This window comes from Dromaius novaehollandiae, chromosome 6 (assembly GCF_036370855.1).
Source record: "Dromaius novaehollandiae isolate bDroNov1 chromosome 6, bDroNov1.hap1, whole genome shotgun sequence".
In the NCBI taxonomy this organism is placed as follows: domain Eukaryota; kingdom Metazoa; phylum Chordata; class Aves; order Casuariiformes; family Dromaiidae; genus Dromaius; species Dromaius novaehollandiae.
Window position 1 is genome coordinate 6,398,711 of NC_088103.1, and position 27,934 is coordinate 6,426,644.

At 42.6% G+C, this 27,934-nt stretch overlaps 2 protein-coding genes across 4 annotated transcripts in view; one reads left to right on the forward strand and one right to left on the reverse strand.

Annotated features, from left to right (window-relative positions):
* The first annotated feature begins 20 nt into the window (after positions 1-20).
* On the forward strand, positions 21-19,976 carry ATAD1 (ATPase family AAA domain containing 1). 2 transcript variants are annotated; one of them, XM_026097374.2, is made up of 10 exons: positions 21-156; positions 3,431-3,606; positions 5,309-5,407; positions 5,709-5,829; positions 7,471-7,671; positions 8,842-8,948; positions 12,254-12,343; positions 14,779-14,829; positions 17,818-17,954; positions 18,495-19,976. In XM_026097374.2, exons 2-10 carry the CDS (start codon positions 3,445-3,447, stop codon positions 18,613-18,615), a joined length of 1,089 nt encoding a protein of 362 aa, XP_025953159.1. In that variant the 5' UTR covers positions 21-156; positions 3,431-3,444; the 3' UTR covers positions 18,616-19,976. The 2 variants fall into 2 exon arrangements, with proteins under 2 accessions (XP_025953159.1, XP_064369622.1); XM_064513552.1 differs by lacking the exon at positions 21-156 and adding an exon at positions 185-203.
* A 2,438-nt stretch (positions 19,977-22,414) lies between these two features.
* The window catches only part of PAPSS2 (3'-phosphoadenosine 5'-phosphosulfate synthase 2), a 33,279-nt gene continuing 27,759 nt past the window's right edge, over positions 22,415-27,934 (reverse strand). For both annotated transcript variants that reach the window (XM_026097373.2, XM_026097372.2), the window contains 3 exons: positions 26,421-26,689; positions 25,106-25,335; positions 22,415-24,557 (listed from right to left, as the gene is read on the reverse strand). In XM_026097373.2, the coding sequence (XP_025953158.1) occupies positions 24,416-24,557; positions 25,106-25,335; positions 26,421-26,689 (641 nt within the window). In that variant the 3' untranslated portion in view covers positions 22,415-24,415. The remainder of the gene's footprint in view (positions 24,558-25,105; positions 25,336-26,420; positions 26,690-27,934) is intronic.

Consider the following 27,934-nt stretch of genomic DNA (forward strand, 5'->3'; position numbering starts at 1 on the left):
CGTCGCGGGCGGAACCTTCGTGCTGGGCCGCGGAAGCCGGCCGGAGGCCGGAAACGAGGGACGCGGCCGCCGCCGAGCGAGGCGCCCAGGGGCCGGGCTGCTGACCGCCGCCTTCCTCTCGTCCGGCCGCCGCGACCCGCCGGCTAGCGCGTCCATGTGAGAGAGCGGGCGCGGAGGGGGGCGGGTGGGGAGGAGCAGGAGGAGTGAGTGTCCGCCGGCCGCCGCGCCCCGCTCCCGCGCCGGCACCTGCCAGGCCGCGGGAAGGTCACGGGCGGCGGGGCCGGCCCTGAACCAGCGCCCGCTTTCGCTTTCGCATCGCCGGCCGCCTCGGCGCGGCCCCGGCGCGTCGCCACCCCCGGCCTAGCCCTCTGCTGGCGCGCGACCCCTTCCTTTCCCTGCCCGTAACGGCCGCGGCGCGCGCTCCCCCCTGTCCCCCCCTTCCCCAGCTCTAACGGCCGCGGCGCGCGCTCCCCCCTGTCCCCCCCTCCCCCGGCTCTAACGGCCGCGGCGCGCGCTCCCCCCGCCCCCCTCCCCCAGCTCTAACGGCCGCGGCGCGCGCTCCCCCCTGTCCCCCCCTCCCCCGGCTCTAACGGCCGCGGCGCGCGCTCCCCCCGCCCCCCTCCCCCAGCTCTAACGGCCGCGGCGCGCGCTCCCCCCTGTCCCCCCCTCCCCCGGCTCTAACGGCCGCGGCGCGCGCTCCCCCCGCCCCCCTCCCCCGGCTCTAACGGCCGCGGCGCGCGCGCTCCCCCGGCTGTAACGGCCGCTCCGCCGCCCCTCCCCGCCTTTAAATGGCGCGCGACCCCTCGCCCTGGCTGTAACGGCTGCGGCGAGGCCTCTTTCCCCTCCCCGCGCCAGGCCGTTCCGGGGCGGCCGTGCTTGTCTCCCCCCGTCCCGGCCGGGCTGTCTCTGCCGTTGCCGCGTCCTCTGCGCGTCCTTGGCGGCGGGCGCCCCTCACCTCAGCGGCGGCCTCAGGCCTGCTCCTCCGAGGGGGGGAAGCATGCGGAGGGGCAGCGTACTGCCCTGGCGGCCCTGGGTCACCGGGATGGCAGAAGCCGGTCCCGATCAAGGCCTGACAGCCTTCAGCTGGCTGCGAGGCTGTAGCTGAAAGGGCATTTGCTCTTTTACCCCCTTCCTGCCCCTGCCCTGGCACCGGGTGCTCCAGCCCAGGGCCGGGCCTGGCAGGCTGCAAGCCGGAGAACCGCAGGCACCCTTCGGGGAGAGCGCCCTGGGACAGCGGAAGCACCCTAGTGTTCACAGGTGCCACAAAGGGTGGTCCCTCTCCTGCCCCTGCCATCCTGCCCCTTCCCTTTTATCGGTTTGGGTGCTCATCAGACCCTTGGTGGCATGATTCATCTCACCCACCTTGCAGAAATGTAATCCTTTTCAGGCTTTTTCCGCTAGTCTGGTGAGCTGAACTGGCTTGCCAAAAGGCGAGGGAGGGTATTAAACAAGCACCAGAGCGGGCACAAGGGAAGCAGCGGGGAGTGCACAAGAGCAATGGGGCTAGGATAGGGACTGCAAGTGTTGTATCAGCTCAGTTCTCCTCTCTGATTCCTCCCAGGGCGAGTATTTCCAACCAGGACTTTTTCAGCTATTATGTGTACTTACAGACTTGAAAACAAAGCGTTTGCTCTTGCTTTTAAGTGTTCAAGGGGAGCCAAGAAATTCTTAGAAGTTACCTAACTTCCCCTCTAGTCATGCTACAGAAGAGAAAAGGAACCAGCACAGCTTCTCCATTTTTTGTTTGAAATGTTGGTATGCAGACAAGCAGAACTATATAAAAAACAACAGCAATGAACTATTCTAATATATAATGAAAATGTAGCGGTAGCTCTACAGAACTGTAGTCTGGCATTCAGTTAACCGTCTTTGCTGTTATTTCAGTGATCTGTGTAGAGAAGAATGCTAAAATTAATTCAGTGTAAACAGAACTTCAAAACATTTAGAAAGGCTTAAAAGTCTCTTCTGTTAAAGCTTTTTTTACAATTAGCATTCAGGGCAAGGTTTGCAAAAGAAATTTTTTTGAAGCTGTTTTCGTCAGTGAATGTTTATCTCTTTTATTTTAACCAATGAATTTTAAGAGAATATGCTGAATCTACTAGTTCTGATTAGTTTTTTGGATGCCTAAACAGATTAACTAATTTCCAAGTAGAAACATTCCACAGAAACATTCTTAATGTACAGAAACATTCTTAATTTGTAAATTGTAGATACAGAACCAGAAGTGCTTTAACAGTCAACACTGGAATATCATAGCGAGCTCTTGAAAACTTTTGAAAAACATTTAATGGTGCTCCTTCTAATTTCAGGCTGCTGAATCCCTTTAAATCAAATCTATGGTATGGCATTACTATTGCATTTATCTGAATGTGGGGTCAACATAACATGACTGCCAGCCAAGAGAGAGGGAATTCAAGGATATTTTGGCTGTAGGTAGTCCAGCGTTTCCCTGGCTGACAGCTCAGTTTGGAGATCAGCCAGGGAATGTTTGAAGCTGCCAAAGGAATTGTCACTGATTTTGCCCTTGCCACAGAAAAATCAGGCAGCGAATGAGTAGGGCTTTTGCGATTCTCAAACGGAGATCCTGCCAGTTCAGTAGAAAGTAGACCATCAAAAGAGGACTTCAATTTTTAATTCATTTTTGTATGTTTTAGAAAGAGTTTTTCTTCACATCTAGCAAGCTCCCTTAATTTGAAGAAGCTATACTTTCTGGTTTTGGCTCCTACAGCAGTCAGAGTTTTCCCTTGATAGCTATGTGCCACATCCAGCATTTTCAATTTTCTAGAGATATTAATAGCTCAAAAGACTAGAGATACATGCTCTTCGATGCAGATTCCAACTCTTAACCTTGTCATACCCAAAAACATGTCATAAATCTTTTTTGAATGTGACACTTCGGTGCTTTCCTTTTAGGTTTCCTCTTAGGGAAAAGAATTCCGTATTTAAATAATGTAGTTGTCTTTGTCTCCGTGACTTTGCATTGTGAAGTCAATAATAGTGATAAAATTTCAGCCTTAATGAGAATATAAACTTGGCACTGAAATAAAATAATCTTTCTTAGTAAGGTATTGTAGAGCTGAAAGGAATGTAGATTTCTTGAGGGAAGACTGAAATCAGGACCTTTTTGAATTTATTCAATCACAGAGGTAAGGCCTCAAATTTTTACTGCTGTTTGCTTTCTGCTTAAGAAAAATGGAAATGAAACCACATCATCATATACTCAGTGCTGTGCATTTTAATCTTATCCAATTTAATATTTTGGCATTGTGCTACCGTTGAGATACTTCATGGTAAACTTTATGCCCACTTTCTGCATGGAAAATAAGTTTTTATAAAATGATGTTTAAATATAAGGCAGAGATTTTCTCAATTTTAATGACTTTCTTTCTTTCTTTCATTCATTCATTCCATCTTGCATTTTTACATTTAGGGTTGAGAGGCAAAATGGTACACGCTGAAGCATTTTCACGTCCCCTGAGTCGGAATGAAGTGGTCGGTTTAATTTTTCGTTTAACAATATTTGGTGCCGTAACGTATTTTACCATTAAATGGATGGTAGATGCCATTGATCCAACCAGAAAGCAAAAAGTAGAAGCTCAGAAACAGGTAGGGTTTTCGACATAAATATTTCTGTAAAATGCTATCTCATTAACTACTCTTTATACACAGAAATTTGTTAGCTGAAAACTGGACTTGGAATAACCAGCAAAAGAATCAACAAAAGCATGTGGATGTGGAGAAATCAAAAAATTAGAAAGAGATGTTGCTTAGTAAATGTCAGGATCTACACTATTAGCATTTTCAGTGCTTACAGTTTGTAATAAGATGAAATGTGTAGCTTGCAGTGGTGAAAAACTGCTCAACTGTAGTGTGATGTTGTCTTGAAGCATCTGCAGATGTGTGGTCCCAGTGTCTCTTCTGCTTTTGACAGCTTTGCTAAGCAGCAGTAGCATTAAATAATGCTCTCATCAGTCTCTTGGATGCATTTTAAAACCTTGAGCAGAAGCGACGTAATTCTGTGCTGCTTTTTCACAATTACAGGTTAATGGCAAAAGCAGAGATTGTAGTTACTCATGACAAAAAGGAACTCTACTTTCCAGTTTCCTTTTTAAGAGTAGCATGCACCTTGCCTGCACCTTTCCCAGTAGAGGTCAAAATGCCCTGGAAAGGGGAGGGAAAAAAGTGAAAAGCCTCATCCTTTATACTGAACTAGAATGATTCATGGGAGTTAATGCTTTGAGAAAAGATTTGGGTGCATTTCAGAAAAAATTCCAAGTGTTTCCTTCGGAAAATGTTGAAACATTGCAACTTTTTTTTTTTCTGTTTTCTGGCTGACACGAATCAAACTTGACAGATTCAAACAGCAGTTTTGAGCAACCTAACTCTCTTCTGGGGCAGAGAGGGGTTGTTTTTTTTAATGAAATCTTTAGTTAAAAATTTGGCCGAGCTTGAAAAGTCAGCTTTCACAATCTGTGCTGATGCCAACAATTATATAAGAGATTGCAATATCCCAAAAGCATGTCAGACTTAACCGCAAAATTGAGTGTAAAGAGAAACTGAATTGTGAAAGTGTGTTGACACAACAAATGACTTTTCCTTTTAAATGGAGCGAAAGAAAATACTGAATACAGAGGAAAAAATTGACTAACTTCTATGTATTATCTTTTTTCTTTTTTTCTTAAAAATATATGACTCTCTCCTTGATACAGTCTTTTTTAGAATAACACAAATGGTATTTTCCTTAAAAATGTGTTTATGTTATTTGCAGGGTTGTGAATGAAGGTAACATAGAAATGTGAAAGATCTCTAGAGTTATCTTTAATGACAAGTTCCAGGCTTTCTGTCTGAATATTATACAAAGTTTGTAGGAACTAATTGGCTTTAATAATATATCTATATCAGCTTTAGAAACTCCCACACAGCTTATGGAAGTGGTTCTGTGCTGGGGTTACCTATATGTTAGCCCTGTTTTGGACAGCAAACAGTGTTTTAATGTTTGTTTTGATTGCTTTTCAGGTCACAATATATGACTTGTAGATTTGAGGGGATGAGGGGAGTTGGTGTGACACTTATCTGACGGGAACTTAGACGTGATTTAGTTTCACACAAGTGACTAGTAAGTCATTGGGAAATAGCAGAGCCTTCTACTTTAGAATGATTTAAGCTATTTTCAAATGTGACTTACTGAGAAGCTCATTTCTAACTTTCAGACTCAAAATAGGAGCTCTTTAAAAACAAATTTTTGAATTAGCTAACCAATTTCTTCGTCTAATTTTCTTGGTTTTGTTTTTTTTTTTTCTTCCTCCAGGCTGAAAAGCTAATGAAGCAGATTGGAGTGAAAAATGTCAAGCTTACCGAATATGAAATGAGCATTGCTGCACATCTCGTAGACCCACTTAGTATGCATGTAAGAGACTGTTCTCTGCACAGTTGTCCCTGTTTCCCATACGAGCACTTCAGACATAGAAGATCTTGGTTTTGACCTTGGATGGTTTTATGTGTCATACATATGTATGTGTGTGAAAATATACAGAAAGTAATTCTGTAATTTGATACTAAAATTGCATCGTTACAGAGTGGGTTTTCTAATCACTTAATTCGAGGCTTTACACTACTTTGAAGCTTTTATGAGGCCACCTTAAAAATCTGTGTATTTTCTATTGGCAGGGACTATAAAGATCACTTCTAATACTGTTTTTCCATATCAGGTAACCTGGAGTGATATTGCAGGCTTGGATGATGTTATTACAGATTTGAAAGACACAGTCATTTTGCCCATCAAAAAGAAATATTTGTTTGAGAATTCCAGACTCTTACAGCCACCAAAAGGTAGGAAGGAAATGGTACAGACTTATCTATTGATATTAAAAGAAAAAAAGTTATGATTACCCAAAAAGAAAAGAGGAAATGGGTTAACGGTTATCCAAAGTAACAGTTAGGACTGATTGCCAGGGAAAATCCTCGAGGTCATGGTTATCCCTCTTCCCTTGGTAAAAAAGTAACATTCTAGTGAATAAGTTTCATCTTAATAATGAAGCAATAATTGTTCTTTAGTTATTGAAGTTACAATTTGTTTGTTGCATTAATCTATGTAGTCCATGTTTTTAATTGGATTTTAATTTCGGGCTTTTTTCTTTTTATACCTAATCATGCCCTTTGGCTCAGGTGAGCTGTGACTCTGTTGTACAAGTTAGAAATATTTGTACGCTTTGTTGGTATTTCTATTGTGTCATAGAAACAAAAGTCATAAATATGAGCACTCACTGTCAGCTAATCTTGCAGATATCTCTCTGTTCTAGTCCTGGAAATTCCAGTTGTTCATACAGACAGGGATATCGGTTTTATTCTGGAGATCCTTTGACTTTCCCTGGAATTTAGTTGGACAGTATTGAGGCAGGAGGGAAACTGGAGGGTGACATTAACTTTCCAATAGTAAAACAGAAGTTGGAGTATCTCTACTAGAATGCCCTGTTTGCTGTATGTTATTGAAAACAAGCAGAAATTGAACCTAAATTGTTGGACAGAATGACAAAGTTTTATTTTTTTGCTATGATCCTTGGAATTTTGTCTTCTGAAAATCTTCTGAATACTGTTAATTACTACGTATATCCATGACTATCTCTTCTTTGTTTCATGTACTAAATCAAATAACTGAAGCACTTTTGTAGTTGCTTTAGTTTTTCCAGACTACTTTCTGTTTAAGTCACAGATTGAAACCATCTGGAAAATTACTTTAATGTCATGATCTAATAAGCTGAAGGAAAAAAATTATTATTTATTCATCTATTTTTAACCAGACTTTCCACACAGGGCAGGGTCCCCACTTTTATTAGTGGCTTGCATCATGTGTTAATAGAAAGTCACTTCAGAGAGATTGTGTTGTTTATGGTCATCAGTCACATTAACAGAAAAAAAACTCTAGTAATTCTCTGTTTCTGGCTTGTTTGAATTATTTTTTTTTCTTTAAATTGTTTTCTTTACATCTGTGTTAGAAGTGAACTAGTGTAATTTGTTCCAGTATGACAAATTTTAAAAGAATATGAGATGTCCTATTTTAAAAATGGGTTGTTTATTTATGTGGGCTCCCTCTTTTTTCCTCTGGGATATATTTTATTAGCAAGCTTGATGCCGACTGTAAAAAAGGCCTATCAAACGCTCATAGAAAATAAATAGGTATTTTTTCAATTTTATCTTAAATTTACAGGCACAGAAATAGAACAGTCATCTTTCAAACAAATGTCTCTCTTCGATTTGATTGCATCCGTTTTTAGATATTCTTATTTTTATCTTATCATAAGGGTATCTTAAAAAACTAACATTAAAGTGTTTGATTTGATGGAACACTACGTACTTGTTTTCACATCTTTTAAAACTTGGGTAAAATACAAGCCCATACACAATCATGTCTATTATACCAAAGTGTGTTTTGCGTACTGTGATGAGAGATCATTAACACCATTGCTTTTTCAGGAGTACTTCTCTATGGCCCTCCTGGTTGCGGTAAAACACTGATTGCCAAAGCTACAGCAAAGGAAGCAGGTTGTCGATTTATTAACCTGCAGCCTTCAACGCTGACTGACAAATGGTATGGAGAGTCTCAAAAACTGGCTGCTGCTGTCTTCTCCCTTGCTATAAAACTCCAACCGTCCATCATTTTTATTGACGAAATAGGTAAAAATCTATCTGCTTTGTAAGTAACTGTAACAAAGCTCAAGTTGATGGGTGTATTTGTCTAGTGCCACCTGTTCATCAGAAAGAATGATAATAGAACCAGGTTTAGTCGTATGAATAGTATAGAAAAGCAGTGATGACGAAATAGGAAAAATAGTGTATTCTTTTTAGTGTCAGTGGAGGAAATTACAGTAGAACAGGTTGCTGCTTATTTTTGGTTGGGCTAAGCTGGTTCTTGCAGGAAGCTTTTCTTCCATAAAGGTAACTGTCTATTCAGGAAATTCATCACCAAATATACTTTAACACTGAGTAGTTTTTGCCAAGAGGGAACATAATAGAGAAGAAAATATGGGATTAGGAGTAAATATGGGAAAATATGGGATCAGGAGTAATAGTCTAATAAGGCTGAAGAAATAGCAGGAAAACTTCAGTTAGGAAGACAGCAAAGGTGCCAATTGTTCAGTGCATGTAGACTTGTCACATTACTATTTAAGTTGCTCTGAACTTCGGTGAAAATTGCTCATTGTCCCTTAGCACTGGTTCTTCTTAGAATCAGTCATGCAGTTTATAGAAATAGAATGTGTTGAAGCTTTTACTCTCTCCCTGTTTTCAGTTCACGAAAAGGTTATTTTCTTCAGATGCTTTTTTCTTTCATACAGATATGAGAAATGTGGGTTTTTGCTAGCTGTTGGAAGTTCTTTAGGCAACGACTAGCGAATTAGAGTGCTGCATAACAGACTGTAGAGTCCACTTTATGTCACTGCTGTTCAGGAGAACAGCAACTTGCTCTTCTCCTGTGCTTTGGTGTCTTCTAGCTTGCCTATGCTGAGTGTTCAAACTCTGTATGAGCAATTAAGGTGAAAGTTGAATTTTCCATGAATTCAGGAAAGTGAAAATTTGAAGCTCTTGCAATAAACACAAGATTTGGGACAATTTCTTGTGATAGGTACATACTTAAGTAACGTGACTGGAAAAAGTGTTTAAAACTGTAGTAAGATTCCACATTCTCATCCTTTGTCATAAGAAATATTTTTCGTTTGTTGACAATGTTTATTAAAAAAATATTCATGAGAGACAGAATAACGTAGGTCTGCACATGAGAAATAAAACGGTGCACAGTTTCTATGGCTTGATTGAAAGTAAACCGCTTTACTGAATCCTTTAATACAGACTCCTTCTTACGAAGTCGTTCAAGTTCTGACCACGAAGCTACAGCTATGATGAAAGCTCAGTTCATGAGTCTGTGGGATGGTCTGGACACTGATTATAATTGTCAGGTAAGTAGAGAGGATGGTATGAAAAGTAATATAATCCTTTCTTCTAAGTTACTGTGCATTGCAGTATTTGGGAAAGGGTAGCATACTGCATGTAGTAATTGCCAAGAGTTTGTCTACCTGTTAATGCTAGTGATTACCATGTATTGTGGGAATGAGATGAGTTACCTTAATGGATCTTTCTGTTCTTGAGAAGACTGTTTTTATGTGGGGTTTTCTTGAGTGTTTTTGCTTGCTTTTTAATGTAAGAGGTACTCTTTTCAGAAGTCTCCTAAGCGTGAATAATACAGCTGTAAACTTTGAGCTGTCAAAATTAGGAATTTTAAATTGCTTTGAAAAAAATCTTGTCAACAGTATTTTTTCCAGGTGAAGTGAATCCTTGATTTCAGGAAAGCTATTGAAAGATCTGAGTATGTATGCTAGTTGCAGGGTTTTTTTCTCTTCAGAAAAGCAGTAGACTAGCAAATTTCCTTTATTTGAGTTAATTTGAAGGGGTAGGAAAACTGATTTTATCAAAAGACAAATTCTGCTAAATGGAGCCATGCTTCAGTTCTGTATTCCTCCCTCTGCTTATCTTCCCCTTTCATTGCCTCACCGGCAATATTATATTTTGGAAAAAATATAGCTGCTGATGCTTAAAAAAAAAAAAAAACTGATGCAATTGACTCCAATCTAGGGTAGAACAAATACCTCTTGGTATGTTTCTGAGCTATCACCTGGAGCACCCTTTTCTAATGCCTTTAAAAAGGGTGTTCATTCTCCAAGTTTTAAGCTTTCAGCCTTTTTCTGCAAGTGTCAAGCAGAAGCATGTTTTGGGGGGAGGGGGTGTTTTTTCTGGTTTTATGTTTTTTTGTTTGCTTGTTCTCTTTGATTTTAAAACCGGATGGTTGGTCATAATTATTTTGTTTAGACCTAGTATCTGTGAATGACTGCTGCAGTAGTCTCTGAATTAAATTTGGTACCTGAGAAGTAAAAATCTGTATTTTCTGTGAATGAGTTCTGATCCTGTGATGTACATCAGTTCTTTATAAAATTTGCTTTTCTTGCTCTCTTCAGCTTCTACTAAATACTTCTTTTCAGTTGATTTGGGGACTGATTAGAACACATTCAAGATACATACATAAGGGCTTTAAATCTGAGTGTTTGCATACTGTTATTAGGAAGCTAATGGTATGAACACTTAACTGGAAGTTGAGATGATCTTGCAAGCACGCACTCCTTCTAGAATTTTAATGTGTTATCTTTTTTCCGATATAGCAACAACTTCTTGGAGCAAGTCAAACTGTTCATTCCCTGCAGTAAGACAATATGTGGTTTTATCCATCTCTTGAGTTCAGTATACTAAGCCTGAACAAGTCATCGTTGTCCCTTACTCATATGTCTCTGCATAGTGGGCGGTCACTGGAGTAAATAAAATACAATACTAACAGTTGGCTGAAGACACTGTGGTTAATTCAGGTTTCTTGGACGGGGGTTCAGCTGAAGAACTGAAGCTGTTTTGTTTCAATACCATATTTTTAGGCTCCTCCCTTAGATGTCATTGCTATTCAGGAAGTGTTCTTTAAACAGTGGTTTTGACATTTCTGTATTGTCTCATTTTTGACAGCCAGCTCATTTGACTCTTTTATTAATTACAAATGTTTCCTCGGGAGCTTTGGGTTGCTTGTTTGATTCTTGCCAAACAAATTTCTTTCGACTAAGGATTAAATTTGGCTTTTGTTACTGTGACAAGAATTCCAAATGTTAGGAGGAAATTGTAAATAAGTCTTGTAATGGATGTTATTTGTTCCTGTGTTGATTGCACCTGAAAAGTGTGTTCAGCTCTGTTGTCTGTGGGTGGGCTAAACCTGCCAAGGACACAATTTTGAGTCCAGAAGGAGCTTCAGGCACAGTGCCTGGCAAAAAAGGCTGTGCTGCTTTGAGGGCCTGTTCAAGTCTGGAAGCAGTATATAGCTACATTCATTCCTTGGGGAGCCCGGGTTAGCAGAACCTGCAGACCGAGCCAGTTCTGGGCGGATTTCTCCTGAGTTCTGGGAAGGCTCCTCAGTTCCAGTAGTACAGAGGAAAAACACTTTGGATCCGACACTGGCCTTGACACAGGCCTCGGGGAAGCACAATATGGGTATAGTGATGTCTCTTTGCAAGAGGCAACTCAGGCTCGGCCAAACCATTAGCATGTGTTCAGCCCCAGTCATCTGAGGCCCCATGTGGAGCCTCTTCAGTGCATCTGCCGTTCTCCCCGGTACCTGCATAGTTCCACTATCTCCTTTGCCTTTGGTAGGGAAAAAGAAGCAGGCTGAACATAAAGATTTCTTTAACTTCCCCAGAGACTGGCCTGTTACCCAGTTGATTCAACAATCAAGGGAGCGTGGATGGAGCTTCAAACCATCTTTGCTGTCCCCTGCTTGATCTGTTACATGCAAGAGCAAAGAACTTGTGTGCATAACTGCTACTAGAAGGAGCCTTGGTAGATTGCGGAGCCCTGGCTAAAAAATGAGCCTTTTGGCTCGTTTTTGTTTTTGAAGCAATTTGCCACCATATAATTAGGCCTCTAGATGGCAGAGTCACTCTGATCCAGGACATGCAGCCTGGCTTGAGCACAGGCTACTGAAGCTGCTAGAGCCAGTTGCGGAGCAGTGATCCAAAACGAAAGAACAGAAGTGTGTCAGGAGGCTGTATTGATAGGATGTTAATTTCTCTGGCATTATTCATTTTCTTGACTGATTATTTACACTGTACATAACTTAAAATAACAAATAAGAACACAAGGCTGATGTGTACTAGAAATAAATGTGTTCTTAAACTAACAACTGGATTCCAGTCAAGTGAGGTAAATACTCTCCTTGTGTTGAATTTGGCTTACACATGTCTAATGCACTGCTGTTAAGTTGCATCTTTTTTTAACACAGCACAGAAATGCAAAGTTTTTTCATACCTTAACAAAATGTTTCCCTTCAAGTTCCTCCTATACCCAGTTCCCAGTAGGAACTAAACAGACATCACCAACATCTATATAAAAGAAGTTTTGGGTTACTGATTGTTTCTTGAACTTTGAAATTAGGCTCAGAAGGCTTCAGACTCATGTGGTCTGTACCTGGATGGTACTCTGTGGTACCAATACTTTCTTAAGCTGTCTGCTTAAATCCAGTTGCTGAAATCAGTACCGAGAAGCCTTATGTAACTTCTTTAAATGTTAATGTGCTTGATAAAGTTTGAAAGAGTCACATGTTTGTTTTTGAAACTCCAATACAATGATGTTTTTAAAATCTGCTTTCAGGCTAACTGGTTTTCTCTGTTGCTATATACAGGTAATAGTGATGGGAGCTACCAACCGTCCTCAGGATCTTGACTCTGCAATCATGAGAAGAATGCCGACTCGGTTTCACATCAACCAACCTGTAAGTCAGGCCAGCTCTGCTTAAACAATTTGCCTAGGGGCAATAAGCAGGTGCATTATCAACCAGGAAACGTATGTCTTCGTTTCTCAGAGAAATAGAGATGAGGTACTGTTTTGATCTGTTTTTAGGTTTTTTTTTAGAAGTGCATATAATTCTGTTTTTTACAGTGAAGTTTCTCATAGAAAACCAGGGGGTATCTTGTGTCAGCTCATGGCAGTTAGTGCTGGATACTGTCCATGGTCAATAGCACTACTATTTTGTTTTCCGGCTCAGCTTTGCCATTGACCTTTCTGTCTCCTTTCTGAACACAGACTGCGCTTCTCATACCCTTAGCTCTCTCATCGCTAGTGCAAGGTAATGCAATTAACTGTATTATGTGAGGAGATACTGGGTAGCTACAGACACACGAAAAAGTGCATCATCTGTATCAGGACCAATTCCATAGCAGTGTTTTAGAAAACAACATATTAAAAAACCACAGAAATTCAGAGGTTGTGGCACTGTGAAATTAAGGGGCAGCTCACTTCTCATAGTCTGTGTGGGTGTCTTGCTAGTTATTTCAGCCCTTCGCAACTCACCTTCCCCATCAGTGCACTTAAGATACTTGCCTTTTGAAGAGAGCTTAGTTTTAACTTAAAAACAACCACAAAAGCACACTAATTAATGCGCATACTTGCTTGTTGGGGACAGTGACACCTAGGTTGGATGGTATCAAAAAGCAGGTTTGTGTTGACTACTGTTTATAGTTCCTGGATACACAATATATAGTTTTCAAGAAGAAAAGAGAGGAATGAAATCTGCATCCCAAAGCTTACATTCTGCTCAAGCTCTTCTACAGTCGGGCACAACAGTCAGTCTGGAAGACTGGTTTTGTACCTTTCGTGACTTATGCCAAATAGGCAGTAATTAATGTCTTTATCAATTATGCCAGCTGTCACAATGTTATTCTTTCTATAAATTTTGCTATTGTCATCCTTGTCAAAGTATTTTAATAGCATTTGCACACTTAGTGCTATCACAAGACGTTTTTGTATCAGTATTGTAAAATGTTCAGTAGTGTTTGTCAGTGTTCCCTTCTAGCTACTGAAATAACCTTGTTTATTCATGTTTTGCATGTTTTACTCCTTCAGTACTGATTGTGCAAGAGAGAAGTCATGTTCCCAGATCTGTCTTGTAAGAACTGTCTGTCAGTCCTCAGGGGCAGATACTTGCTGAAACGGTGTTTAAAACCTAGTAACTGCTTTTTTGAGATGCCTCTTCATAGGGTTGCACAAACCTTAACTCACCTTCAAGTTTTCCTTGAATTAGTAAGGGCAATAGCAGTTTATTCTGGTACCTACTCACATCTTTCTATCAAGAACTGTGAGTAAAAGGATGAATGATCTCCAGATACTCCTCAGAATGTTACCACAGGAGTTGGTTCTCTTGAGTGCTAGAATTAAAACTGAAAGCATATCACTTAGGGCATGGACATGTAACTTTCTTATTCTGCTATAGCCCGCTTGTCTCTTGTTCTTGTCTGTAGTACTTTGTTATGTCTCTTTTATGGAGGGCTAAGATCATTCGTATGTGCTCTGGACTGAAAGCCTGAACACCTAGTATTGCCGTAGAGTGGCTAAAGCCTTGCAGATTTCACACGTAGGGTAAGGTTAGGAAATGAGAACACCCCAGAATTACTCAGTTATCTGCAAGGCACATGGAAATGACAGCTGGAGGTGTTTTTTTGAGATAGAGTGTTCAGGTACAAAGTATTTCTGTGAGTCTTGGCCGGGGGGGGGAGGCCCTGTGTGGTTTTTTTTCATTTTTAAGGAAAGTGAATTTTGGACAAGTTTGGTATTGGGGGAAATAAAACACAGGTAGTGATTTGTTTACTTAGTTAGTAAGGATATGCTTAGGACTTAGTTGTTTCTTTTAATAACCTCATTACAGTGTGTGATTAATATTGCTTAAAATTTCCCAATAATGATTTGTTGAATTAAATTTATTTTTTTAAACAGGCTTTTTAAGCAGGGTGGTTTATCCTTTTCATCTGATTTTGCAGAGTATGTGTTGAAACCACCCACTAGATCTAGGGAGTCAATCCTCTATTAAAAATGATTGGGAAACTTTAGACAAAAGCTGCTATTGCTTAGGGCAAAGCGAGACTAAATGTCTGTCAGTGCATTTTTTTTCTTTTCCTATCGTTAATATAAATGCATGCGCTCAAATGTTTAGTTTCATGTGCTCCTGAAATCAGAGTATCCTAGATCTGTTTCTGCTGAGTGATTTGCCTCATGTACGATCGGATAGCTTTCCTTAGCGTGTATCCTTGTCTCCCGTTTGAGGGATCAGTCTGTCACTGAAATTTGACTGAAGGTCCAATCAGTGCAAAGTTGAGACAAATGTTACATATGTTTATTTTTGTCCTTTAATAACTTTAATCTCTTTTGTTTAAGGCTCTGAAACAGAGAGAAGCAATCTTGAAGCTAATTTTGAAAAATGAAAACGTAAGTAGTCTTCTCTTAATGATTATTCTCCTGAATTGCTGTGGTCATGAACGCAAACTCCGGAGTTGTGGAAAATGTGTTTTATAATTGTTTTTCTTGGAGCAAGGTATATATTATCTACTAGAGTATTTCTGATTATAATTTGGGAATCTTTTGTGGTTTTAGGTGTGGCTTCAAATTAAAGCAGTAGAATTGTGTATTGGTTTAAGCACGAGCCTTGTATTAGAGCAGTAGTAGTCTTGGATTTCTTGGTGAAACACTGTCTCTGAGGAAAATTACTTAATTTCTCTGTCTCCATTTCCCTGTTATATAACAAGATAATATATTTGTCTCCCTGAAGCTGCCAAAGATGAATCATGTTTGAAATCACTTTGATGAGTGGAAGAAATTTCAAGCCATCATGAAGCATTCATTCAGGAAGAAGAGATACTGAATTTTTTTGAACTCTGTAGTCTATTGGCTCTAGTTAAGAAAGGAAGAATAACGTTTTTTGACAGTGCTGCTTTTGCATTTTGATTCAAAGTTCGTATTTTCTTTAGAGGAAAAGTCCTTCCGTGCATGTTGCTACTAATATTAGATGGTGTTTATATTGCAGTCTGTATTCCAAGATGTGGAGAAGGAGTAGATATGCGTGCAAGTGGAAGTATCTTGGCAGAATGTGGAACTTGACCAGTATTATTGGTCTTTTGGGGACCTGAACCTGGAGCCACAGAGGTTCCTGCCACTGAAGTTCTACAGAACTTAGTTGGCAGCACTAATTCTCATTACGTTAATGTTGTAAAGTATTTGTTGATTGAGGTCTATCCTAAAGGTAGATATCTTTTATTAGTAAAACCAACTTAAACCTTTAAGAGGCTTAATGTGAGTTGATCGTTTGTGAATGGCTGAGATATTGAGGAAATGATTTTGCGATTGGTCATTTTGAATTGTGTGAATAGTATGACTGGCAAAATGCTGGACATGGCATCAATTCTGGTTCTGCACCTAAATGCCAAAGGCATCCTGCAGGAAATACTGGCTTCTTTGCAGAAGATTGCAAACAACTTAAAATTCTCTTGCAAATGGTGACTTTAATTTCTTTTCAGGAGTTGTTAGGGAGGCGATCCAAGTGATAGACTTTTATATTGGCTCCCTGAATATCTGCAAACAGCCAGCCCATGCGTACAAGTGAACGCTGTGGCTCCTTTGCCTTGGCAGCTGGGCCTTTGAGTTGCAGCACCTGGGCTGTATGGCCTTGAACAGAGACACAAATCACCTCCTGAATAAGGACTTTAAAAAAAGTGAGGGATACCAAGCATCCAGCAGTGAATCACAGCAGCACAAAGTAACTTGTTTTAAGAAACAAATTAGCCTGTATTGGTTATCCAATAGGAGGAGGAGTCGGATCTCTCAAGCTCAGCTTATTTTCAGCCAGAGTAACAAACTTTCTGGGAGACTCTTTCCCATGATGGGTGTAGTCATGCCCTCTGTTTTCCCTTCCTGTCTTAAGATCTTGTTTCTCCTTTTCACTCCAAGGGAAATCCTTGTTAATGCATGGTATCCAAAGTGCCTGCTTTTTATTCTTAGCCAGCTACATTGCTCCATTCAGTTCCTGATGACCTTCAGCCCCAGGTTAGGCAATTACACGCCGATTGACAGTTGACCATCCCTGGCTTTGGCATTTGTGTGCAGGATCATGCTGGAGTTGTTATAGCAAAGCACATCAAGACAGCGAGGCTGTAGTGTCTGTAGGAGAACACTTCAGAGTAATCCGGGTGCCAATTTTGCATGAATTTCCATGCCTGGGGACTCAGATGACTCACTCCAGACCTAAACCAGGGCACTGCATGTAGAGTTGTAATGTGGTGATCAGGGAGCCCAGGCTCAAGTGCAAGTCCAGGATCTGAGCGAACATGACAGTATCACTCTAACTCCTGTCTTTCAAGAAAAGTCGGAGGGAAGGTGGGGAATTTGAAGAGTGCTCAGTGGATGTCAGCGCATTCTCAGGTTCTCCCTGGGAGTCCGCTGATTAATTGAACTGATAGTTAGAAAGAATATGGATTACATACGGGACTTTGCCTTTAGCGAACAGTTAGCGAATTTCATGGAAGAGATTCCCTCTTAGAAAACATGCCCCCTCACTTTCATTAGACGAGTTTGGCTTTAACTTTTGTAAAAAGGAAATACAGATGCATTGGAAAATGTACTGGAAAGACCTGGATAAATGTTGGGTCCTGACTGGACATATAGGCTCTTCTGGCTGCTTGTCTGAGTTCTGTCTCTGATCCAATGCATGGAGTTAAACATGTTATTCTGCCTCTGAGTTCCCCATGTCATGGTCATATAAAATAGGCACAGCTGTTCAGTAACTCAGCAGAAAACTGTTTTTGGAGTTCTTGTTTTGCATTGAAAGGTGGCAACAGCAAAATGTAAATGTAACAGGAACTTTTTCCAGTCTTAATGTGTTACCGGTGAAAATAAGTGTTTATGAGAATAAAATATACTCTTTCAAATAACATTATTGTGAAAAAGGCTGTGGCTGTGAAAGGAGGCCCAATAGGTAGTGTTCATTGTCTACAGATCTAAAGATGCACTAGGGTCTAATAGCTCTTAGCCAAAAAAACTTTGCTGTTACGGGAAACTTGTGTAGGCATTCAGGGAACTGGGTCATTATTTCTGCGATCCACTCGTGTCATCTAGTAGACTCTCAAAACCCCACAGGAACTTTATAAGTAACAGAATATACCAATATGACAGTTTGCTTTCAGTTGCCTGCTCATTTTTATCAGCTACAGTTTTATTAAATGAAGCATCAGTTTCATTTAATGAAATGAACTACCTGGAGAGTTCAAAACACAAGACAATTAATTAATTTCCTTTTAGAAGGCAAGACTGAAAGAAAAGTCTTAAGGCAAGTAAAAATATTTAGAGGCGATTATGTGAGTACTCTAGCAGAATAGTGTAAATGCCTTCAAAGTTATTATGTTCTTACCTTTTATTTTTTGACAGGTGGACAGGCATGTAGATCTCCTAGAAGTTGCTAAAGAAACCGATGGTTTCTCAGGAAGTGACCTGAAAGAAATGTGCCGGGATGCAGCACTCCTTTGTGTCAGGGAATACGTTAATTCTGCCTGCGAAGAAGAGAAGTAGGTGTTTTATCCTCTGTGTTATGATAGCTGAACAGCAACTGTGAATGCTCTTGGTGCTACATATTGTGCAGTTATGAGTTTGTGTCTTTTGATTTGCATTGCAAATTTAGGGTTGTTTTAAACATTGTGATTCACAAGTGGGTTCTCTTTTTTTCTTCAGAAATTGCCGCTATACAAAAGAATATCAATAAGTTACCTTTATTCATTCTGACTATGAAAATAAGATTATTTGTTCCAAAGTGACAAGTTTGAGATGTCATGCACTAACAAGAGAGCTGTATTACTAAATTATATTATCAAGCTTAGATGCTGGAAACACTCTTGTATGCATGTAACTTTATTTGCTGTAATGTTCCTCTGATTATCTCCCGTTCTTGAAGGTAAACCACGTGCATGGATAGAGGCATATGTTTCCCGTAATGCTGACTCTCCATCAGAGCTGCTGTTGTTAAGGACTGCTTTTCATTGTCTGAGTAGTTGTTACGCAGCACCTGACTCACTATTTTGCTTTTTTTTTCTTTTTTTCCTCTTTTAAAGCCATGATGAAGATGAAATTCGGCCTGTGCAGCAGCAGGATCTACACAGGGCAATTGAAAAGATGAGAAAATCAAAGGATGCCACACTTCAGAATGTTTTGATGCATGTTAGTTTAGATTAAGATCGAAGAGTGTTTTTGCAGTTTCCGATGTGATTTAGTTTGTTGACTTCTGTAATCGGTTAGTAAAAACAATGAAAGGGGGTGGGAGTGGGGATGTTCTTTGAACAAGGGAGTTATGTTTCTGGAATTGTTTTTATACAACAAATTCTAAGTTATTGAAATTTAGTATTGTGCGATTAGAAAAGTACCAATAGATCATGAAGTGGAACAATTACAGCCCAGACCAAGAGCAACTGCCTGTGTTTTGTCCCATAAGCGATACACTGTGTAGCCTTAAAGCAGGTTCTGATGTGGTGCATGGGTTCAGTGGGTCACCTGTGTGGAGGGGAGATGATCCATTACCAGTTTGTGTATATATGTACAAGCGTGTGTGTATGTATGAAATGTATATATCCACACATTTTTTATATATAGACATAATCTGTAGATAACTTGAGTATGGAAAATCTTTTCTACTTGCTGAATCAAACCAAATCAGAAGATGTATAGATTAAAGATTCATCTATATTCAATTCACATTTACTTCTTCCTTTTAACAGCAAATACGAAGATAGAAATTCTGCTTCTAGAATAATTTTCAGGCAAAATTAAAAATATTACAGATTTTTCTTTCACACTACCACTTGAAGTCTGGTGCCATTTAGTGGAGATAGTAAACTACTGTAAAAATGTTTGAATACTCTTTGTTTTGTATGAATCCTGCTATTTGAGGATATTTAATGCCTTTAATGCTATTTTTATATTTTTTCCCCTCTGATATGAGCAATTATAGAGTAGAATCTTAACTGGTCTTTCATTAAGCCCCACATATTTTAAGCTCTCTGAAAAATTGTGGCTTTCTGATCTATTATGCATTGTAATGAGGGCTTGCTGCTATTTAATCTTCTCTAGAAGACCCACTGCAGCACTGTGGCATTGTACCATGAAGTGTCATATGTGTAGTTTTGACTAAGGCAAGAGGATATGTTTTGTGATGTATTGCTTTGTCACGTGCTCTGATTTGCAAAACTGAAGGGAATGGGTCTTAGACTTAATGTAATTTAGCAATGTTATGCTGTTCTTGCTGGTAGCAGTTTAATAAATTTATGTAGAATTATGTGATAAAGGCAAAGGGTTAAAAAAATGTAAGTGGCAAAGCTTTTTGCTAATGTTAGTCAATAGGTTTTTATAATTTAATTTTCTTCTCAGTACTATGGATTGTGGACTAATTTTACATAAATATGTAACGAGGATTCTTAAACCCTAAGAGACGATATGCTATGTCACAGGTATCTTAGCTGTAGAAGAAAGGTAGGCATTGAAAGCCAGATACAGTGTAAAATGAGACAAGGTGCAAAGTAAAATAAAGACATCTTGAGCCAGCCATCGCACAATATCAGGTTCTGATGACAATTTCCACTAAGCTTATAGCCACAGAATAGCTTTGTAACTGGAGTCCCTTCCGTATGCACACAAGCTGTGTAATGCCTCTTACACAATACACGTTAGTTTGAGGTGATTTAATCTCTGAGTACTGAACGTGGGGTTTTGGGGGAGGAGGGTGGTTTTGTTTTTTGTTTTGTGCTTTAGAATTTTCCCATATCAAAAAGAGAAGTAATTATATGGTAAATACATACTAGTCTGACACAAGCACATAGGAAATTAGGCACAGCAAAGAAATACTAGGTCTGGGATATGGAACTCTAATCCCACAAGTCATGTTCATTATAAGGAGAAAAAAAGTTACATAAGCAGTACTGCAGATGCTAATACTTTGTATTCTTTCAACAGGGAGGGAGGGAAGGTGATTTAGTCTGTACAAAAATAACTGAAAGAGTAGTGAGAGAGCTTGAAAGTTTCTAAAGGAAAAGGAGCAGTGCTTTATAAAGAGTAACTATCAGCAAAGCGTAGCTGTCCTTATGGTAGTGAACGATGAAAATGCAGCAGGAGTGCAGCAGTTCTGGTAAACTTAAGAACATGTTTCCCCATTCCCTTGGTCCTGAGTGAGAGGAAATTTTATGCTGCTGACACCTTTTTTTTTCCACATTCAAATTAAATGATACACTCTATGACTACCTGTTACTACTTCAGAAAATCAAAAGTCAGTGCTAGCTCTGTGAAAATCTGATCAAGTTCAAGGACTTGCTTTGAAATTAAACATGTGAACAGTGCTGCTTACTTCAACTTGGGTTCTTAAAACATTTAAGTTATGCATGTGCCAGCTTAAGTACTTCAGCTACTCGGTTCCTTTCAGCAGTGACCCCTTTTTCAGTTGCAGGTTTGACTTCGAAGTTCTCCCAGCACATCTCAGTAGCTGTCACACCTGAGAAATCCCAAGCTGCAGACTGGTAGAATAACCCACCCTGTAAGCAGTCCTGTGTCTCCTTCCTTTATTCAGGACGCTTTGCTGCTTGGTAGAGATCTAGCGTAGGCATTTGAAGAATACCATCTCTCATCTTACTTGTCAGTCAGACGGACTGTAAAATGGGGTTTTGAGCAGGTTTGAATGTCAGGCTCAGCCTGACGCATGGGAATAGGAAAACAGCCTAACTGCAGCTGCCAGGGGCATCATCTAGCCACCAGCTGAGCTCTCACCTCCTTTTTATGTGTTTCTCTAAAAACCGACTGTTTCCATACTAGCTGTATCTTGCCTTTTCGTTGCGCCTATCACTATAAATGCATCACTGTAGGCTTAAGAGATAAATTTGATGCTGAAGAAGCATAATTAATTATTTGTAATTGTAAAGTTACTGCAGCTAAAGTGTAATTTGCACTATTCAAGGCCCCTTCCATACTTTGCTGCTGCTGCTAGGGCTTCGGCAAGTTCTTTTCAAAACAAGGATACTTACTGTAGCTTGCTAGAATGGCTGAGGAAGCTGCATGATTTATCATGCAAGACCTCAGCCACTGCCACCCTTAACTTCATTTCTGTCTCAGTCTGGCCCAGGTCCCTCGCTGCTTGAGCCTGCATCTGGTAAGAGTGGGAAAGGCTTGTGCAGAGAAGCGGTGGTAAACTGACCCAATCTCCCACAGAATCTGAGCCAGCTGCTCAAATCTAGTATGACTTTCATAGGGGTGGGTTGAGGCTGGTGCCAGTCCTGAGCGCTGAGTTGTAATACCCAGTGTGAAAAGGAGCCTTGCTGAGGTTTAAAGGTTGACTCTTCTGGCAGGAAAAGGCATAGACAGGCCCAGTAAGCAAAGCCTTTGTTTAGGCCCTGTTCAGTCACAGCACTGCTAGACAGCGTGTACAGTACAGCCTGTACCTAAATTGTCCTCAGGCTGTAAAGCAGCTAATCTTGCCCGTCTCATACTGCAGCACAAACAGAAACCTTTGGAATAGTCTTAAGTAACAGCTAAATGAATGAAGTGTTTTTGTGTTTTGTCACTCCGTTTGTCACCTTTACAAGTCGTGTCCCCATTTGAATTCTGCAAAATACAGGGGGTTTTAACCGTATTTGAAACTGGCTTGGGCAGGGATGTCCCATTCCCCATCCACCCACCATTTCTTCACCCACTGCTTGGGCAGCGACGGTAAAATCCACGGCGCGGAGGGGCTGCCGTGACGGTCCCTCGTGGGAGCCCCCGCGAGACAGCAGGGCCCACAGAGGGGCCCGTGCCTCCACCGGCCGCTGCACTCCCGCAGCTCGCCGCCTTCTCCGGGGCCACCGGCAACCTGAGAGAGGAACCTGCCCGTGCTCAGCAGCAGCCCCCGCCTGCCCTGCCCGAGCCCCTCGGAGTCCCACCGACGAAGCCACCACCCTTGAAAATAAGTCTGCGGTGGTACAAGGTCGCGTTTTTCAACACAATCGCAAAGTAAGAATTATACGTATAAATATTTATTTGTACTAAAAGTGAGTGTTTCGTAGCAGAGTATCAATTTCAGAATATATTAAATCATGAGATGCATCAGTTGAGGTACAGATTCCAGTCTCATGTCTTTAATAAATACCCTATAAAAAAAACTAGTCAATGATGTATTCTGATTTAATCAGAGGTAATCAGCCTACTACGCTATTTTGAAAGGATAATACAACATTTATCTTCTGCTGTAACCACTTGGATTTACTGCATCTTCTTGAACCATCTGATTATTTTAAGATACAACAGCACTACTTCACTACTTTAAAAAATGGCAAATATTACAATTACAAGTTGGAGTATTGCTTTTGTCTTTCAGGTCCCTGCCAGAGGGCTGAATATAAAAGGCACTATTGCTAGTATGCTTTCAGCTAACAACGTTGTCCTTGCAGCTTTTCTGAGGTATAATACAGCTTTGGGCTCCTTACTCTGAATACTTAAAAATTACCAGAAAAACCCCAGGTGACATCATTGAAAAATAAAACATTTTTGCAAAAATATTTCCAATTGCTTGCATAGGTTTGGACGCTGTACCATGGCCACAGCAAAAAGGTTTCACTCGGCTAAATGACAAGGCACGACATGATTGTTTTTTACTTAAGGCAGATCCATTTGTAATTAAAACTGAAATATAAGGCGTAGGCGAACACTATTTCCAGTTCATGTAAAACACATTCTGACTGGTTCTGGGGCTAAAAAAATGACAAGTATAAAAAAATCACGAATTCTCATTGTTGCGATAACTAACAAGTGCATAGCTGTTTCCCCCCCACCGAAATATTACACCTGAGCATCGCGGCCGCGGAGGCAGCGCCTGGCCCTGGGGCTGCTGGAGGCAGGAGTGTGGAGGCGCGGGGGCGCAGGATGGGCCCCGGGGAAGCCGCTGCCGCCTGCGAGCGGCCCGCCGAGGCGCGGGGACGGGAAAGCAGGCGGAGCTGGGATTTTCGCTGAGATCCCCAAACCTTCAGCACCACCTGGAAACGCACTGGCAAGGCCTCAGCGTACCGGCGTGACACGCTCACGGCAAGGCTACAGATAAGACCAGGTAAAGCGTGTCACTAGATCTGCAGTGTCCGGCCACGTACGCGTTCCCTGCAATAACTGCGAGTCAGCACAAAAGCACGAAGCAGGATGGCAAAGTCCATGTCGAAAAGAAAAAAAACAAAACCACACGACTCTGCAGTAACTTTCCATCAGCCAGATCTGGGAAAAACGCTCACTTCTGGGCACCGCCACCCTCTCCACAGCAGTGCCTGGGCCATCCTGCAGCTGTGAAGTAAAACTGGCTCATCTGTGCCTGCTTAAGGCTCTGGACTCAGGTGCAGGGCGCATAAGGAAGAGGGGAAGCGTTTGAGCCATCTCTCTGCCCGGCTCCTTGTGGGTACAGTCACTTGGGCCCACTTGGCACTTGGATTTTGTCACGGTGCGGCAACCACAGCTTCCCCAGGCTCTGCCGGCTGCAGCCTGCCTCTCCGCAACGAGCAGCTCTCCTCGCTTCAGCAGCTGCTCCCCGTCTCTTCTGGCCAGCAGCGGGGCCACACGGGGCGAGGGGTAACGGCAAGTCACTTCTTCATTTCTGCTTCACAAAGGGGGGACGTACTTTTAATCCCAGTGACGAGGTCCCAGCTCTGCACCAGGGACCGGTGCACGGCCACGGCGGCACGAAGCGATCCAACTGGCCAACGTGAATCCCGTGCGGGGTAATTGCTTTCCGGAGCCACGTTGTGCTGGGAACGAAGGGCCTGCTCCCCTCCTCTTCCAGCACTACAGGGACGCTCTCAGCAAGTTCAAGGGGAAAAGGATCAGGCTCAAAATATTTCTGATTAGTAAAAAAAACATTCTGACCTTGTTTGGAAAATCCTACAGTCAGAATATTGAAAATGCCAAGTTACTGATCTGCATCACAGGAAATCAATGAATCACTGCTCATTCTTAATATACACATTTCTAGGGAGAAGTAGTGTTAGTTCTTTTTTTCCAGTGACCGGTAGTACTCAGTTAGGATCCTCCAAGCTTTAGGGGCCATGAAGCCGTCTGGTGGATTTTCACCTTCCCGAGCAAGTTTTCTCATGCGTGTTCCGGAGATGAAGTCAAATTCGTCGTGCCTAAGGCAAAACAGAGACAGGGATGGAATCAGTGCAATCTGCCTCACGCATACCAAACCGAGTCTTTGCAAACGCAGCTCTTCTGCCATGCCAAGAAGGCAGTCTGAAAACTCCTGGCCCCATTTCAGCATTAACTCTGCAGGCACCAGTGGCACCAGTTTCCGACTTCACGTGTGAATTTATGATCGGCACAAAGCAGCAATGAGATCCTCGAAAGGAGCTGCTCTTTCTGGATTATACATAAAACACTTCTCCAGCAGCAAGAGGCTGTACTTCTACTGCCACTTATTCCCCAAAGAGCGTTTCTTATCCTCTCTGTTGGCTAAGACGGTGTATCTTTCGTGCCATGTGATCAATCCTTTATCTGGTGCCAAGTCTTGGAAAGGAAAGTGGATGGATTTCACAGATAAGACTTCTCTGATTTCTCTCACAGCTATTTTACTAGGAACACTGATTTTCCCTTGCCTCAGGTGAGCTGCAAGTCAGAAGCAATCTTAAACCAATGACACTGCATAGGAGAAAAGAAAAGTAGATGCTGTCTGGGTTACCTTTTTGGGTCATAAAAATCCATCGCCTTCTTTATTCTGTTGTAAGCAGCAACCCGGAAGGGAATGATTTCCACAGACGTCAGGCCTGGCGCCATGCTGAGGACCTTCCCTCCCTGCGTGGGCTCGTAGAGGTCCTTCTTGGTCTCCGGGTGAGGCATGCCTGCAGGGTCTCGGCCCACTATGTAGAAATTGGCCCCAGCAATCATGCGAGCCCGACAGTGCCACTGCACCTGCGGAGGAGAGACACAGAGAGCACCGTTCACGTGCTGAGCAACAGCAGATCCACCTGGCATTGAGGTACAGGGGGGAAAGGCAGGAAGGACACTTTCCATCAGCCTCTCGGCACTTTCTCATTAATGATGAGGCTGACACACTCATCTTCCACTACTCAGACCTTGCGTAACGTTGCAATTCTGCTAAGGACACGTATTTCAGTGGAAAGGCTGGGGAAGGGAACCGATCTTGTTCCATTTTTACAGCGAACCAAGGCAGTGATTTGCTCTCTCTGAGCACACAAAGACAGTGTCCATCAGCCACTGAACCCCACTTGTGCAAAGGCAGGGAAAAACTGCCCACGCATCCCTCTTTTCTTCTACAGCAAAGGATCTGCCTGACCTATTTCTACTTGCACCCGTGGCCTCTGCTCAGCTTCACTCCCTTCTCCTTTTATTTGCTGCTTGCGCTGTGGTTGAGCAGAAATGTAGACAGTCTGTCTGAGGCAAAAATCCAGTCACCAAATCTCCCACCCCACCCCTCTGAGATGCTGTGAGAATAACACTAACATCCGTTGAATGGCCATCTAAGAAATTAACTCCATGCCTGCTCATCTCCTTAGATCACTTGTTGCTGAATGGACCTAACACTGCGTTCAGTTTTTATCAGCCAGTGAACAGCTGCAGTGAAACGAGCTGGCAGTGATGGGCTTGGGCTGCTTGCAAGGGAGGTTTTGAGCCAACTGCTTTTGTCCCACCGGTTTAGGGACAGAAGGGAAACCACTGGGAGTAACCAAACCGACGAGCGGTCCTGCCCAACAGAGCAAAGGGTCATAGGGGTAAAAATCTTCTCCCAGTCCCCTTTGCCCCAGCTCTTTGCACAGCTTGCAAAAGCAGGGCAGCTCGCCGAGCTGAGACGGCTGCTGAAGGAATCGAGGAGGGAGCTAACAGCAAGGCAATGACTAGCGACGCCCTGGCCTGCGGCTTTCTGGAGTTGCCCTGGGAACCGGGCAGTGGTCCTCCCTGCAGACTGAGTTCACTCCCTGCAAGCAGGAAGGTTTGAGAAGTGCCAGCGCACGGCGAGCAGCCGGACGCTACATTACCTCTGTGGGGCCGGCGTAGAGCATGGGAGAGGGGAAGATGGCAACGATGGTCGACTTGGGGTCCAGAACACGCTCATCTAGCACGGCCGCATGCTGCTTCATCCGCCACTCCAGCGGGACGTCATCGTCTTTGGTCCATCCCCCCAGGGGGTGCAGGAGAAGCACGGGGTTTTTATAGCCCTTCTCCAAAAGCCGTCGCCGTGTGTCCTGCATGAGCAGGGCATGCCCATTGTGCACGGGGTTACGCAGCTGAAATGCGAAGACAGCATCTAAAAAGGAAAGATTCAGAAGGTCAGAGGCTTGCTCAGAGGTTTAGACACTGCACTAAACAACAGTAGCTTCATTTACATACCATATACATTTTTATGTGGTCATAAGACAGCAGATCCCTTCCATACCTTATCTTCACATGAAAAGGACCTTAAATACCTTAGGTGAGTGTCTAATATATGTGTGATGTCTCCTAATCGCTCTGCAAAATTTATTTTCATTGCACAGCTCTTCTCTGGGGCTGACTGCAGTCCCATCAGCTCTCCTACAATATTCTTCGGATGTCACTGAGGACAAATTTAAACCTATAGAAAGTTCCCTGACTTCCGAAGTGATCTGTGACTTCTCCAACTTCAGTGGCATCTTCAGGGAGGCCAAAGCTTTCTCCCTAGCACTGAGATGAAATGACTGTTGAGAGTGCTCCAGTAATGAGGTGGAGCTCCAATCCAAGAACCCTGCTCCTTAACTCAGTGCAGAACCGGCCACTGTGAGAGCATGGGGAAGAACAGGGAAGTTACCTGAATTGCCAAAGCTGTTTCAAAGTTCCTTTGAAAGCGCTTAGGAAATGTCACAGATTTTTTACGAGCCCAGGCTAAGCCGTCTGAGTCATTTTTTGGTCATCAAAATAAGTGAGCCAAGCGCACAGAGACGTCACTGCGTGAGAGGCCATGAGCTCTGCAGTCCCTGAACTGGCAAAACAGTGTGAAGCTGCCTGGGTGGGCGAGGCAGGATTTGCGATAGACTAAGGAGACCTCCTCTGCGAAAGAAAATCAAATCTAAAATCCCCATGTGTGCGCGCCCTTGACAACGACAAACAAAATCCCACGGCAGCAGCAGGAAACGAGCAGACTGAGGCAACGCGGAGGAGTGGCAGACACTCGAGGAAGACTGCGCCTCTGGCCGGGCCGTCACACAGTTCAGGTTATGAACTTTCAAGCCACGTCAGCCTCAAAACGAGGGATCTTTTTATGAGAAAGAAAGAAGGAGGGGGACCTTACAGTCCCCGACTGATACCTTTTGGTGACACATCCTCTGGCCACGGCACAGCCCTGCTGCTGCTTTCGATCCTGGGCCTGCTCGTGGGATGCAGCAAAGAGGCAGCAGCACCGCACGGCAACTGCTTCGGCCTCGGAGGCGAGGGCCAGAAGAGTTAACGTCACACTCACCCCACGAAACTTAATAAGCCTTAACGTGTTGATCCTGGAGGAACACTACAAAGCCTACATGCTGGCCTGTGTGCAGAG